This window comes from Aethalodelphis obliquidens, unplaced genomic scaffold (genome assembly GCF_003676395.1).
Source record: "Aethalodelphis obliquidens isolate GAN/ISIS:26980383/991018 unplaced genomic scaffold, ASM367639v1 scaffold83, whole genome shotgun sequence".
NCBI classification, from domain to species: Eukaryota; Metazoa; Chordata; class Mammalia; order Artiodactyla; family Delphinidae; genus Aethalodelphis; species Aethalodelphis obliquidens.
In genome coordinates, this window is record NW_020838027.1 from 5,575,107 (window position 1) to 5,591,330 (window position 16,224).

The 16,224-nt window shown below is 53.1% G+C and overlaps 1 protein-coding gene across 3 annotated transcripts in view; it reads right to left on the minus strand.

Moving 5' to 3' along the window:
- VWF (von Willebrand factor) overlaps nt 1-16,224 on the minus strand; it is a 137,978-nt gene that overhangs the window by 92,813 nt on the left and 28,941 nt on the right. For all 3 annotated transcript variants that reach the window (XM_027093341.1, XM_027093340.1, XM_027093343.1), the window contains exons 7-10: nt 7,782-7,998; nt 6,360-6,482; nt 5,354-5,465; nt 4,454-4,500 (exon numbers count right to left, since the gene is read on the minus strand). In XM_027093341.1, coding sequence (XP_026949142.1) covers nt 4,454-4,500; nt 5,354-5,465; nt 6,360-6,482; nt 7,782-7,998 — 499 coding nt within the window. The remainder of the gene's footprint in view (nt 1-4,453; nt 4,501-5,353; nt 5,466-6,359; nt 6,483-7,781; nt 7,999-16,224) is intronic.

Here is a 16,224-nt window from a genome sequence, read left to right on the forward strand (position 1 = left end):
CAGGTGATTCTTAAAATAGCAAATAGCATAAAACCAAGAACAGCCAGGAGTTAAAGCAAGTCCACTACATGAATAAGAATCCTCCCTCACGGAAAAAAGAAGAGAAAAAAAGTCTCTCATTTATGGAAACATGTTACCTCTTCTAAATAAGCCCCTTTGTTCGCAGGAAAGGAGTCTCCATGGGGCTGTTCTGCTCAGCTCATTGGCTTCTACCCTTTTCCATGCGGCTACAGAAAGGCCAGCCCACAGGCCTTCTGCAAAGCAACTCAGGCTTCCTCCCAGCATAAATGTTCACCAAAGCCTGCCTCTAAATCACACTAACATAATCTCAACCAAACATGCAAGACGCATTTCTAAGTGCTCTATGGGCACGACCTCATTTACTGCTCTGGTGAGGCTGGCATTATTATTCCCAGTTTACAGAAGAGAAAACTGAGGCACAGAGAAAATCTTGCCCAAGGCCCCAGAGTGGCCCAAGAGGAATTTGAACGTGGGCGTTCCGTCAGACTCCAGAGTTCCTAGTACTTGACACCGGCCAGTACTGCCGTAGGGGTGGCTGCCGTTTCCAATAAGCTTCATTTCATGGGGATACTGGGCACACGTGGCAAGTGCCGAGGAGCACAGGTACATCCAGGTCTGGACGTGGAGAAAGCAGAGGAAAAGGCGACGCGTGGCCTGGCCTGAAGGAGGTCTGGTGAGACTCCAGGAACCCCAACGTGGGCCTCCATGCCACCAAGCCCAGGGAAGGCTCAGGTTCTGTCTTGCCTCGTGCCTCACCTGTCCCAGCCACACCCTGCTTTGCACCACCCCTCCCCATCCCGGGATCCTTCGTGTCTCCATCCTTCTCTGACCCTGCTTAATGAAACAGCTGTGGCTGTGACGATGAAAACACCTAATGTTTACCGAGTACTTGCTGTGTGTCAAGTAACCACAGCTCTCATGGGATGAAGCTGCTGTTATCATCCTATTTGACAGATGAGGAAACTGAGGCTGCAAGTGGTTAAGCAGCTTGCCAAAAGCCACCCAGCTGGTAAGCGGTGGAACTGGAACTCCTACCAGGCTGAGTCCACAGCTCACGCTCCCAGGCCCAGGACCACACTACCTTTCCACGTTCATAGGACTTGGGCCTCAAATAAACTTCCCAGCTCCAGCAGAGTATCTTCCACACTCTTCTGCCAGGAGTTTGAAATTCTGTCACCACAGCTTTATTTGTTTGAGGAATAGTCCCTATTAACAGGCATGCTCCTTCCTCATTGATCCCAACCAAACATTTATGATTCAGTGGAAACTAAATTAGCAGAGCCCCAGGCACCTGGGGCTGCCCTAATCCTAACCAGAACAGAGATGTGCCAGGAGCAGTGAAGGCCTAAGGAGCCTGTAACAGACGCTCCAGCCCCTCTCCATGCAGACCGACGCTCTCCTCAGTGATTGTTTTCTCCCTCCCACTCCCACACATGAGGTTCTCTGTGCTAGGTAGACTTTAAGGTCCCCCCCACTCCATGGTCCCCACCTCCTGTATTCACATCTTGTGTGATGCCCTCACCCTGAATGCAGGCTGGACATGTGGTCTTGTTTCTAGCAAATATAATACAGCAAAGTGAAAGATGTCACTTTGGAGAGCAGGTTTTTAAAAGACTGTGGCTTCTGTCTTGGCTGTTCTGCCTCATTCTCTCTGAGGTCACTCACCCTAGAGGAAGCCAGCTGTCACATCATGAGGCAGCCCCAAGGGGAGATCCACAAGGTGAGGGACCAAGGCCTGGCCACCACCACATGAGTGAGCTTCCGAGTGATTCCCTTCACTACAGAGGAACCTTCAGATGAGACCACAGCCCCAGTCAACAACTTGACTGCAATTTCATGAGAAATCTTGAACCAGAGGTACCCAGCTAAGCCACACTCAGATTCCAGACGTACAGAAACTCTGAGATAATAAATGTTTGTTGTTTGCTAAGTTTGGGGGCCCTTTGTTATACAGTAATAGACAACTAGTACACTCTCATCTTACTCCAGGGAATCAAAACCCAGATCTCTATTTCTAAGAATCACAATGTCAGCTCCTCCAGGGACTGCAGAGAAGCCCCAGCCTGCTCTTTGCTTTACTAGCAGAGCCAGACATATCCCCTTCCAGAACCTTCCCATCAGAAGCTCTGCCAGCAATCTTCACCCTGGGAGATAAGACAGTCCCCCTGCCAGCTGACTCTCGGCAGGTGTAGAAATATGCTGTGTGCTACAGGTAGAAATGGACAGGGAGGCAAGGACCAACTAAGCTCCAGATCTAGAAGAAGTGGGTCAGGGCTTTGAACGTGCAGAGCAAGAGGTTACTGGTTGTGTTGGCACAATATCAAACCACTCAGTAGACCTCAGAGTTGGAACTAGCTCTCTTCCCATCAAGGCGTCAAGAAAATTTCGTGCATCCTCAGCAAAGTTACCACCCAAATTTTGAATTGAAGACTAGGGGATTACATTGTCTACTCCAGACTAAGCATTCCATCATGTACACAGTGGGTTTTTAAATAATTGTTGGATGGATACGTGATGGATGGATGGATGGATGGATGGATGGATGGATGGGTAGGTGGATGGATGGACGGATGGGTGGATGGATGGATGGATGGATGGATGGACGGATGGGTGGATGGATGGATGGATGGATGGGTGGATGGATGGATGGATGGATGGATGGATGGACGGATGGGTGGATGGATGGATGGGTAGATGGATGGATGACTGGATGGTTGGATTGATTGTTAGGTGGTTGGGTGGATGATTAAATGGTAGATGGATGGACGGATGGATGGTTAGATGGTTGGACAGGTGATTGGATAGATGGATGGATGAATGGTTGGATGGATGGATGGAAGGAAGACCCTCCCTATAGGAAGTTGTTATTAAGAATTCCTAATCCAGTAGTCAATCTGACAAAACACAGTAAGCTAAATTCCTAATTCCACCCACTGTACCTCATAGATCTTACACAATAAATGCTTATTATCTAGATATTAAAAGTTTTTTCACAGGTCCATTACATCGACCTCATGGCTTTCAAATTACTCTTTAGGTCTTTCACAGGGTATGATTATGTTAAATTGGAGCACTGATACCACTTACAAGAGCATCTTTTGTTCTTTGTGCTTCCTTCAAGAACTGCACAGAAGATAAACGGCTGGTTGGCCATCCCTGGGCAAGACTAATTGACTAAGTCCTGGGGCCCACTTTCCATCTAGTTTCCATCTAGTTCCAGAATTTTCCCAGTATAGTGGGCACTGGATAAGTCCTAAGTGACTCTAAAGCCACAGACCCCAAATATGATCCCAGGTATGTAAGCTCAACCTCCTGCCAGCCCACCAAAGCCAATGTGGTCTCTTGGGGCCAACAGGAGGGGAGCCTATCATTTGGCTATTTGCCTTGCAGTCTTTTATTGCAATCTACAAACATGGGGATCCCAAAGTAGTATCCAGCCTTTGAGTGAGGCTGAGATGGTCTTTAACTAAGCATGGGGCCTCTCCAGGGTTCATGAACGATGGCAATGATCCTCCTGCAAAGGGATGGATCGAGCACTAGGAAGGAGAGTAAAGGGAAAGGCAAAATAGAAGTCAGGTGGTTGTGAGTTTGAATCTTGTCTCTGTCTCATAGCAGCTGTGTGACTTTGGGTGAGTTACTTAACCTCTCTGGATCTGTTTCCTCCTTTGTAAAATGAGAATAAATTGCACCTTCTTCATAGGTTGTGGTGATGATGTAATACATGTAAAGTACTGAACACCATGCCTAACACATAGCAAACATCACACGACTGACCAAAAGGGGAGAAGCATCAGGAGAAGAGCCAGGGTCATCGGGAAGGTGAGGCAGAGGGAGCTTTGAATGGGTAAAATTTGCAGTAGATAGAATAGAGTTGGGGCTAAACAGAGGAGAAAGTAAAGGGCAGAAATTATAAGGAAACTTTTCCTAAGTAGATTTTCCAGGGCAGGGACAGGGTAGGAGGGATCATTGAGTGACCTGGTTTTCCTAGCTCTTGGATCCTCCCAAGATCTTTGGATAAGGCATTCCAGAAAATTCCAGAAATTTCTCACTTCTAGCTTAAAGAATTACCAGGCCCTTCTTCCTCTTAATTTTCCAAGGAATTTGCTTCATCTTTGTTTAGTCACCTGTGACCTTGCAGTTTTCACAGCACGTTCAACCGTAATCCTTTGGGCAAACAGGTGAAGGGAAAAGGACAATGAAAGGGTTCCCAGGTGCAGTCTCCCCTTTCGGTTGCTGGGGGACCTCCCTCTCCTGCTTCCGGGAGGAGAGGGTTAGCACAGCTGGTTCTGCACTGGAGCTGTGGTCGGGGGTTGCATCCAACCTGTGCAGAGACCACCTTTCCCTGCCTGGCCAGGTGGTCCTCCCAAGTCTAGGAAGGGAGGCTGTACCTCTCCACTGGGAAGAGGGCAGAGGGGAGGAGAAGCTCACCTACCTGGACACTCCTCGTTGCTGCAGACCCACTGGCTGTTTCGGCAAATGCTGTTGGGGAGAGAAGCACGGGTTACAGGTGGGTCTGCAAACGCAGGATCCCTGAATGGATTTAGAGAGTGCACTGCCCATCCCACAGCCCCAGGGGACAGGTCTGAGAGAAGAAAGGCGCTCGCGCCTGAGGGGGCTTCATGAGGCTGAAGGTATACAGGAAGGGGCTCTGGCCACAGAGGAATCATGGAGACAATGCCAAGGGGAAGAAACCCCAACAGACAGATAGAAGAAGAGGGAAACCTAGGGGGTCTACCCAGGCACTAAGTCAAATTCCAAACACACACACACACACACACACACACACACACACACACACACGCACGCACATATGCGTACACACACACAGCTGGTAGAAGACCGGAGGAAGGGCGGGCTGCTGACAGGGGTAACACCCTGGCCCATGCTGGGCAGCCCTTGAGACTCCTGCAAGATGCCCAGTAGGGAAAGGTAACCAGCGAAGAGGTCTGGAGGCGTTCTCCTCTCCCCGTTTGCAGGGGACAGACAGACCCAGCCCAGGGAACACCAGAGGGGCTTCTGGAGGAAACGGCTCAAGCAAAGCAGAGGGAACAGGGAGAGAGAGTCACTTATTAAAGCATGGCTGGGGGGAAAGCTAGAGATGTTGTCTGCACGCGAAGGGGCCTTCACCACCACCCCCAGCTCCCCTCATCCAGGCCGATCTGTATATAATCCTTGCTCCCCATCATCAGCCTCCACACCCTTCCCCAAACCACCCCCAGCCCAGGCCAGGTCCTGTTCTACCTGCCGGTGCCCTCACTGCCCCTGCCGGCCCAGCTGCCCCTCCCACAGACCTGGGCAGCTCTCGCAGACCACACTGCTCGGCCCCAATTACCAGGTGTTGCAGTCTCTCGAGAGCGAGGCGCCCGGAGGGTACCGCTTCCCAGAATGTACGCAGGAACACTCGGCACTTTTCACACAGCGGCCTTCGTCAAGGAGCTGTCCCTCTGGGTCAACGGGAACAAGGCAAAAAGACTCGACCTTGGCATCATCATTACTCATCTCACAACCACAGAAGCCCCCGGGGCGATCATCAACTCTGGGCTTCCTGCAGGAAGCTCAAAGGACTCGCTCTGCGATGCTTATCTTTCACTCACGGTTTGCAATGAGAGCGAGGAGGGCTATTTATCTCCACTCTAGTGACGAAGACATGGGGGAAACAGGTTTGTTCAAAGGCCTTCCAGTAGGGAAGCCGTGAGTCTAGCCTGAAGGCTTCTTCCAGGAAGCTCAAAGAACTTGTGCTATGTTTATCTTTCACGGCAATGCAGTGGGAGAGAGGGGGAAGATAATTTATCTCCATCCTATCAGATGAAGAAACGGAGGCAAGGGTTTTGTTCAAGTTCCTCCAGTAGAGAAGTCGTGATTCAAAACACACAAGACTCACTCTCAGTACTTAACCAGAACTTTTCACCAAAGCTCACAAGGTCTCTCCTGAGAAAGACTTCCTGATGCAAAGTTCTTTTTCAGCTGAGCTCACACGACAAACCTAGGAAACAGTTGAGACTATCCTTCTCCCAGACAATTCCCTGACGCTTAACTGAGAAAACACTGCAGCTCAGATAGGGCCACGTGCTCCCCAAACAAAGTCACTCTTGGAGCCCAGACCATCCTTCTATTCCCCAGACACACGTGCTTTCATGGATACAGTGCAACAGGAAAACATAAATTAGAAATAAATACCAGCTCGATCCTCACCACTCCATACAAGGACTTTAAAAAAATAAATCAAAGGCCTCTGATGTCGGCAATGGGGAACAGGCACAGGTGGCCTTCATCCGGCTTCCCCAAGCCAAGGGCACTGGCGAGGTCTCGGATCTGTAAGTGAAGTGGGAAGTCATTACCAGGGCAGCTGCAGCCATCCACGCACTGCTGCTGACACACTTCACTGATGTGCAGGCTCCGGCAGTCTCTGGGGCAGGGGGACACGCATGCCTTGTACTCCATGCCCGCGGGGCAGTCCGGTCCTGAAATGGAAAACTCAGGAGTCTGCCGGGAGCTGTTCCCTTCCAGGGCAGCATCTCACAAGCCACGTGGTGCTCAGAGTCGCTGTGCCCCCTTTGTCTGCCCCCCTCTGTCTTCAGGGACCATCTCCACCTCAGTGGCACCCCAGGGGCCAACGTCCCCGGCTTAAAATGCAAGGCCCCCAAGGCCAAGCAAGGGGTAAATGGTGTCCTCCATCCCATCCCTCCTCTGAGGGTTCCTCTTCCTCAAGAAATAGGGCCCAGTCAGATGCCCCACCCAGCACTGGGCACGCAGCCTCACGGCCACGCCCCACACAAGGCATGTTCATTTCTATCTATGTCCACTGAGGCAGGACAGCCCTGGCAGCCGCATCACCTGAGCCTCCGTCCTCCCGCTGGACCCAGCCCCTCATGGACAAGGACAGCTCTCCTTTCTCTCTTCTCTTCACCTGCTGCTGACTGACGCTCAGGCTGAAGGACCAGAAGGGCCAGAGCATCCCAGCATCCCAAACCACTTGTCCTCCAAGATACCTCAGGCATCTCCCCATCCTTTCTTCAAAGACCTAAAACAACAGCCACTCCCCCTTCCAGAGGAGAACGCTGCTGCCAATAACCACCCTTCTCACACCCCACAGCAAAGATGGACAGCTCTGATTTGTAAGCTGAAAAACACGCATGTGTGCAGTGTATTTGGGCTGCTCCCCTCCACAGTCTGTGCCCCCTGTGATCTGTGGGAAGTCGCGGCGGGGACAGGAGGCTGCCTGCAAGGTGACTGGAGAAGCTCGTACTTAATCAGGATAATTTGGGGGTGGCGACAATGACAATGACTAGGGACCCACGAGATTAGAGGGAGAGGGGGAGGGATGGTGACACCCGCCGGAAGAGAGAAGGGATTAAATGAAAGGGAGGAACTTGATAAAAGCCTGCCAGGATCCCAAGATCACCCCGGGGACACTTCGGCCACCGCCCTGCTCCCAGTTGGTTCAGACTTTAACTGCTGCGATTCCCCTCGGAGCCAGGAACGGTGTTTGAGTCCAGGGGATGGATTTGCTCACGGGCAAGCGAGGAAGACGGGGAGTGAGAACAGAGGCAGGAGAAGTAACGTGGGGGCTTTTGGGGGGGCCTTTCAAGCCTCCTCAAAGCCGGTAGGGAGGGGACTTGCTCTGTGACCAGGGGACAGAGCAGGATCCAGGCGGGAACTGGTTCCCGGGATGTGGGTCTTGGCAGGCACTGGCTGGTTGGGGTGTGACAGCCGGACGGACACCGCTCACCCCCGCCGGTGGGGGTCCCATGCTGACTCACGGCAGGGGCTGTGGTCCGTCCAGCCATACAGCAGCATCCCCTGCTGGGCGCAGGCCCGGGCGTACTCCAGGAGCACAGGGCAGGCGCACAGCAGCCCCCGGTCACACGTGCACAGCATCCTCTCACACAGGGCCACGAAAGGCTCGGGGTCCACCAGGGGGTGGCAGCGGGCGAACACCGAGGCGCTCTTCAGAAGCTGGCACTGCTCCCACAGGCCCTGCAGGAGGGAGAGGCCACCTCAGCGAGGGCGCCACCCACGCAGCCTGGCATCCCCTGACCTTGGTGCTTGGAGACCCACCCTGCCCGGAAACCCAAGCATGCTCGCTCACACCTAGTAGGTGCTTGTCAACATCTGTCAAACGAAACAGTCCAGTCAGTGGAACACTGTCGGACCCCTGCTTGATGGGGCAGCCCGAGACCAGGGCGACCTCCTCGACTGAACCCTGCAAATGCAGAGGCCAGGGCCCTGACCTCCACTGGAAGGCAGTGTCCTCTGAAGGGAAAGAGCAGAGGGACACTCATGAAAGGAGATGAACTTGAAGTTCTCATGGAGGCCACACGGCTCAGAGGCCAGGAAGGCCAGTCAGCATCTGCTCCGCACGCGCCGGCCCCCTCCCCTCCCTGGCCTTGGGTGCTCCACCAGAGATGAGGGGGTACCACAAGGAGTTTATAAAGTACAGCTTCCCGGGCCTCATCCAGAATTTAAACTCGGTGTGTCAGGGATGGAGTTGAGCAAACCTTCCCCAGAGGATTCCTGGGACAGGACTGGACCAGCTCCCATCAGCAACAACACGCCAGGACTCTATGACGTGTGCCAGGGCGCTGCCAGGCAAGGACTCTTCCTGGGTTTTATCACTTGGTTGCCAACCTCGACCCCACGACACAGGCAGGTTTGGAATGGTTCTCACTGACGACTCCTGGACACACGTTAGCACAAAACCCTCCCCATACACCGTATTTGTGAGCATCTCTGCATTCTGTGTTTTGGTCACTCATTCATTTATTTATTTATTTATTTTGGGCTGCGTTGGGTCTTCATAACTGTGCACAGGCTTTTGCTAGTTGCGGCGAGTGGGGGCTACTCTTCGTTGCGGTGCGTGGGTTTCTCATTGCGGTGGCTTCTCTCGTTGCAGAGCATGGGCTCTAGGTGCGTGGGCTTCAGTAGTTGCGGCACGCGGGCTCAGTAGTTGTGGCACGTGGGCTCAGTAGTTGTAGCACGTGGGCTTCAGTAGTTATGGCATGCGGGCTCAGTAGTTGTGGCTCGTGGGCTCAGTAGTTGTGGCTCACGGGCTCAGTAGTTGTGGCTCGAGGGCTCTAGAGCACAGGCTCAGTAGTTGTGGCACACGGGCTTAGTTGCTCCACGGCATGCGGGATCTTCCCGGACCAGGGCTCGAACCCATGTCCCCTGCATTGGCAGGCGGATTCTCAACCACTGCACCACCGGGGAAGCCCTGTGCTTTTAGTAATTTAAATGCACATCTTCTTCATGACGTAACATCTCTGAAATTGGGTGCATCTTACAATCGACATCACACTTTGTCCTAGATTTAACACAACACAGTATTGTTGCTCTTAGTGATCCCCGCTGGGTGCGTAATTCCTTTCATGCATAGACATGCTCTCCAAATGAATGGAAGCCAGCTGTTTGTGAAAGGACTTCAGCTAAGATGAAAGGAGTACGAGAGCATCTGAAGGAAGGGCTGAGCCCTGGAGGGTAAATCCGAGCAAACCGGCTTTCGTAAAGGGGAAGTAAAAGAAGGAAAGAAGTGACCGGTTTTGAGAAGAGGGAAATCCAATCTGCTCAAACTGTACCAGGGATGGTCAGAGCAAAGCTGTGTAAATCAAGAGCCAGGAGGAGCCAGGCCCGCGGCCTCTGGAGGAATAGAAATCTGACCCAGTGCTCAACACTCAGCACCCAGACGACCCACCTGGGGTAGCACCAGGGCCATGCTGCGGTCCTAGGGAAACCTGTGTCTTATCCCTGCCCAGCCTATACAGTCTGCCATCAGAACCAGGCCCCTGATCGCTGCAGGCCCTGGGGTGGACCCGGGGAGCTCCAGGGCCAGTTGGCCCAAGCAGCTGGGCATAGCTGCTTCCCTATGCACCTCAGAAAAGCAGCAGCTATGGGGACTGCTGAATCGCAAAGCCGCTGCAGCGGGCAGGTTTGTGGGCAGGACAACTGGCAGCTCTGCACGTCGGGAGCCGTGGCTGAGAGCAGCTCTCCCTCCCTCCACGGCCCCACCCTTCTGAGCTACCTCCCTGCGTGGCCGAGAAAAAGCAGAGGCTAAAGCCCAGCTCTGCCACTGCCTAATGGTGGGGAGGGAGGCAAGCCTCGTCCCTCATTGGAGAAAGGCGTCCTGGAGTGAGACGGGAATACCAACTGCAGACACTGTCTCACAGGTGGGCACGTGGAGCCTGGCGCCGAGCAAGCAGCCGATGAACAAAGCCGGCTGCCGTGGGTCCCACGTCACAGAGGCCTCGGGTGACAACAAGCATCCTTCCATGGGCCGCCTGAGCGCTTCACACGGGGGGAACTGAGGTTTCTGAATACAATGCCAGGGAGGGTCCTGCCCAGGACCTGCTGGGACTTCACAGCCCCAGGTCCAGCTTCTGCCTCTTCCGCGTGCTGGCTGTGTGACCCTGGCTGTTTACTCAACCCCGCCTCCTCTGTGGATGGGACAATAGTAACAGTGCCTATCTGAAAAGACTGAAATGGAATAATGCACGTAAAAGGTTAGCCTAAGAAATGGTGAACCCGTATCGTCATCGGCATCGACATCCTGGCCACCAAAGAGAGTCCTTCCACTGTCCTTCCTGCCATTAGGTTTAGCGTCAGAATGGTAAGCAGGTCACCAGCAGGACAGAAGGACATCTTTGTCCCTTTCCCCATCTCCATCTGCCTGGGTTGTACGGGGATGAATTGTTGCCACGGCAACACTATCAATTCACTAGTATTTGGGGGCTCCCTGGTGAACAGAGGGCTGCTCTTGTTGATCTTTTATCTGGGAGGGTCACACTCCTCCAGAACGACGTGGGGGCTCAGGGAGGAACCCACTCTTCTTTCTAATGGGCAGGTCTAAGAATCTCCATCCTCACTGGCAAGTGAGACTCAGGGAAGGAGGCTGAGGCCTGTGTCTGGTTCTTTCCATTGTGTCACACTGCCCGGCCCATCAGAAATGCCCCTCAGAAAGTGAGGTCACTGGACCCTCACAGGGCAGCAGAGAGCACCCCAGAGGGCCAGGGCCGTGGCTCTTGCCCACCTCTTGCCCCCCCATACAATTTGGAACCAGAAAAAGAGCTCCCAAAGGCAACGCCATGGGGTTTTCCTAGTGATTGCTGCCACCGCCTGGGCTGTAGGACAGTGGCTTAGAGCCGTCCCTGCACCACAGGACCAGCTCTCACAGGCACAGGCACCAGGCACCTCAGTGGACACAGAACCAGGAGTCCAGGCACCCCCTCTCCCTTTGAGAGCTGGGGGGTGCAGAGTCCAGCATGGCCCGTCTCCAGCTGGCCCACTTTGTCTTTTCCCTGCTCAAAGGAAAAGTAGGAACAGTACTCCAGCACATTTCCCGGGAGGTCCCTGGAGGTATTAAATGGTTTACAGAAAGCCTTAGCAAGAAGGCTGTTTTCTAGGAAAAGTCTGTCTTTCCATCCTTCCTCTGGTCAGCCCCGGCCTGAGCTTGGTCACTAGGGTGACCACAGTGTGAAGGTCAGGGAGGACTTCCAGACGTCTACCAGACCCTGCAGCCCATCCGGCCTCACCCCGCAGTGGCAGAGGGTGACACACCTAGCCTGCCATCTCTGCCTCCCAGAGATCTCTTCCCTGATCCACCACAGGCAGCCCTGCCAGGCCAGGTCCCGAGACAGGACATCTCCGTGGACCCAAGTCCAAGATGGAGCTATGATGTCCTTTCAGAGCCAGTGAAGAGACACGGACCAGTAGGCGGTGAACAAACCTCTGCTCAGCAAGCACCGGCCATGTGGTCAATAGAAAAGGTAAGTGTGACTAAGTCCCACCCCATCTTGGAGGGCAAAGTTCCAGCATGTGAGGGAGGCAGGGAGGCCTGGCCTTCCATGGTCTGAGCCCAGCCTCCCGCCCTGGCTCACCTCTCCCCATCCCCATGTCCCACATTACTGATGGGCTCCTGAACGCACCCCAATGTCTCATTCAATTTCTTGCACACCTACTATGTCCAGGCACTGTGCCAGGCAAGGCCCACAATAGAAAGCAAGCAGACTTGGTCCTGGACTTAGATGCTCCCACGGGCCTCTGGGTGCATCTACTCCTGCCTGATTTCTGGGGCTGTCTTACCCACTTCCCTGCAGGCTTTTCAAAGACAGGAGCTGTATCCCCAAGACGCACATAGCAGGCAATAACAAAGTGCTGGATCAACAGTCATGAGCATAACGAGAAAGCCACACCCTCCTGTCCTCAGGGAGCCGATCTACCGCACCAGGTGTTTCCAATGAGAAAGTCACACCCTCCTGTCCTCAGGGAGCTGATCTACTGCACCAGGTGTTTCCATAGGGAAGGTTACATAACAGTCAGAAGACGTGGTCTCAATTTAAGGCGTCTTCCCAGTGGTGCGGCCAATCGCAGCAGGAAGGAACCTGCAGCCGGCGTACCAGGGAAGGATGCACAGTCTGAACCACACTCTGCACGCTACACAGGATTTGGTTTCAGGGCAGAAGGGAGGCCACACCAGGCAAGGTTGATAGCCAGGTTCAGGCAGGAGGAGAAACAGAGTAATTACGGTTGAGCCAAACCCGGTGTTGCCAACAGACCCCCCGGGAAAGAAAGGCACGGCTGCCCCTGGGACACTGTTCTCATAGGTCAGTGGCCTCAGCTTCTCTCCGCAGCTAGTTCTGGCCCCTGTCACATCCCCAACCTTACGGACTCTCCTTGAATCGGTTTCTATTTTCTCCTAAGCTCGTGCCTCCAGACCCTCTGTTTGTTATTCCCCGAGTGAAGCACTCGGAGGTGCCTTTCTCTGATTCATCCCAGGCCACTCCATCCACTGCAGGGTTTGGTGAGCAGGCCTGGGTTCCACCCACGATGCAGGCTTGTCTCCTGCGCCCCGTCGTCTGTGGGAGCCAGGCACAGTCATGCACGGCAGTGTTGGCTGGGCCAGAGGGACACAGGCTGCTGGGTAGCTGGGCGGCTTCCTCTCGCTTCTCACCACCCACCCAGGGCCACTGACCTATAGAACCCCTGGCCGGATGGTCCTCCACAGAGTCTCCACCCATCTCCCGGCTTTAAGGACAGGCAGACCAAACCCCTCCTCCCCTCCATGGTGGTCTGCGCTCTCCATAAGCCACGAAATAAACCTGTTTCAGAGACCACCACGTCATGCACTCCCACTCACGGGCCCTTCAGAGGCCCGAAGACCCCTGCAAAGAACACAAGCCTCAGAGAAAGGCTGCATACAGCCTTCCAGATTTGGGACATGAAGCAAGGAAAGAGTAAAGAATTCAGTAGGCCCTCAGTTCTCTAAGTGTGGTCCAGGGGCCCCCTACAGACTCCCAAGATGCTTTCAGAAATCCACAAGGTCAAAACTATTTTCCTAACAACACTAAGATGTTATCTGACCTTTATGCTCTCATTCTTTCTCAAATGCACAGTGGAATTTTCCAGAGGCTACATGATGTGTGGTATCACAACAGGCTGACTGCAGACAGGATGAGAGAATCCAGCTGATTTCTCTCAAGCCAGACAGTAATGAGATTTGCAAAACCGTGAAACAATGCCATTCTTGTCCCCAAACTATTTTTCTCGTTTGGAATTTATAGCTATTTTTATTCAAATGATGGTATTCACGTTAAGTATAATGTTTCTCATGTTTTAATGAATTAATATGTTTAAAATTTTCCACTTTAATATCTAATATGGCAAATATCAACAGATATAAGCCAGATAAACAGACTCTTTGAGGTCCTCAATCATTTTCAAGAGTGTAAAGGGCTCTCAGCCGGTTTAGTTTGCCAATGGCTGTACAGATGGGCCCCAGGCTGAGGCTCTGGAGTTTCTACCCTGTGGGCAGATCTCCAAGATAGCAGGAGGGAGGAGAAGCTAAGCCCTGAGCAGATAAGAGACCACATATTTCTCATTCTCGAGGTCAAGGAGACCTTCCAGACTATGCATGTGCAGAAAGGCTCCTGGGGGCGGGGGGGTCAAAAATGGAGGAGGTGCCACCCTGTAGTAAGTGATGTCAACCTACCCATAAGCCTCTTCGCTAGAATCCATCCTGGCTAAGAGATGTGTGCGCACACAGGGGAGGACCCTAAGATAAACCAAATACGTACTCAGAAAACCAGGCAAAGCAAGATGATTGGCCAAAGGAAACCCTGAAGAAATGTCCCATAAAAGTGGTTCAGGGCTTCCCTGGTGGCGCAGTGGTTAAGAATCCACCTGCCAATGCAGGAGACACAGGTTCGATCCCTGATCCGGGAAGATCCCACATGCCGTGGAGCAACTAAGCCCGTGGGCCACAACTACCAGAGCCCATGCTCCGCAACAAGAGAAGCCACCGCAGTGAGAAGCCCGCGCACCACAACAAAGAGTAGCCCCTGCTCACCTCAACTAGAGAAAGACTGCAAGCAGCAACGAAGACCCAACGCAGCCATAAATAAATAAATTATTAAAAAAAAAAAAGGTGATTCAAACTGCCACAAAGGCAAGATTCTCTCTCTGAGCCCGCCCGTGTGTCTATCCACACGTACCCTTTTTCCTCCTAATAAACACGTCACTTGTTTCACTACTTTCCATCTCTATGTGGAAATTCATTTCTACACAGCTGACAGGCCAGGGCCTTGTCACTGGCCACTGGTCCCTGGTGGTCTAGTGTCCAGGTTTCGGCGCTCTCACTGCCACGGCCTGACTTCAGTCTCAGGCCGGGAGCTGAAACCCTGCTTCAAGCCACTGCAGGCCAAGGCCACCTGAGATCACTGCCACCCAACCGCAGTTTACCTGGTTTTCCATGTTCCCGATGCCCCCACCCTCCCCACCTTGTTTCCTATCAATCAGATGAGGAGACAGTGTAGCACAGTGGATAGAGTGCAGGCTTCAGAAGCACCAACCGCATCACTAACAAAACGTGCGACTTCAGGAAAATCATCTCCCCTCTCTGAACCTTGATTTCCTCCCCCTTAAAAGAGTGAGATTATGGAAGAGACTGAAAGTTGCCCAGGACCTATTCCTCCTTTCTCTCTTAGTCAGAAAACCCTCGGTTGTCAATCTTCCCCTGGGCACATAGCCCCTGGGAATAAAGATCCCATTTCTCAGCCTCCCTTGCATCTGGGAGTGGCCATAAGACTAAGCTTTGTCCCCCACCCCACCACCCCCCCGGGACATAAGCAGGAGTGTCCTGGGCAACTCCCTGGAAGCAGCCCCAAAGGAGGGTGAGCTGCTTTCAATGCTTCTCTTCCTACCCTGGAATGTCGTCATGATGCCTGACACAAGCTGAACTCCTTGACAATGAGAGAGAAACACACTTCTATACTGTGTAAGCCATTTCTACTTTAGGTGTCCTGGCACAGGAGAATCTAGTCCTAACTAACACAGAGAGCAACTCCTGCCTTAGACTTGGCTGCAAAATACAACTAAATGACATTACAGAGGGAGGGCAGTCGAGTGCCTGTGACTATTATCATCGGCCTATCGTCAATACTAGCTGAACAGCTCGAAAATGGCTTCTCCTCAGCCCCCTGGTACACCATTCTGGCAGGGAGAACACAGAGGGTCAGCTAATTCACTTCCAGCATCTCCCTGGCTCCAGTGCCCAGCATCAGCTACTTCTCTCTTCCTGCTCCTCTCGTCTGGGGTGCCAGGGGCTGGCGAGAGAGCGCCAGCCCAGCCCCATGAAGCCATGACCTCACCCTGCCTGGGGGGCTGTGCAGACCCAACTGGAGCCCAACTTAATCACATTTTCAGTTCATTAGAGAAGACCAGGCCTCCTCCCTGGAGATGCCAAGCCCATTCGAGGGAGAGGGAGAGAAAAGAAGCTCATCTCCCCAAGGGCAGATGGGAGGGGAATGGGGGCTCGAGGAGAGGAAACAGCAGCGAGAGATCTGGAGCTTAGCTATTGTGTTGGTTCCCAAACAGCTGAGGAAGGAGAAAGGAGGGGGGCATTCCTAGGTCTGAAGTGAACAAAGAAAGGGGAGGCTAATATATAAAGTGCAAGATTGTTCAGCCCGGCCCTGGGGTGGGTGTCCCACGGCCGTCCCTGGAGGAGGTCCAGAGGCGCCTGGGCCTAAACCGGTCCAAAGCTGTGGGCTCAGGAATTCACCCCTGTGGCAGGGCACAGTTTCTCATTGGTCAGCCTGTAAGGATGGATGGGGGAGGGCTGCTGATTCTAATTATACTTCTGCCTGGCCTGGATTCCCACCCACATTCCAAGATCTGGCTCGAAAAGACCCCATGATTTCCACTAGCTGGAGGGTTTTG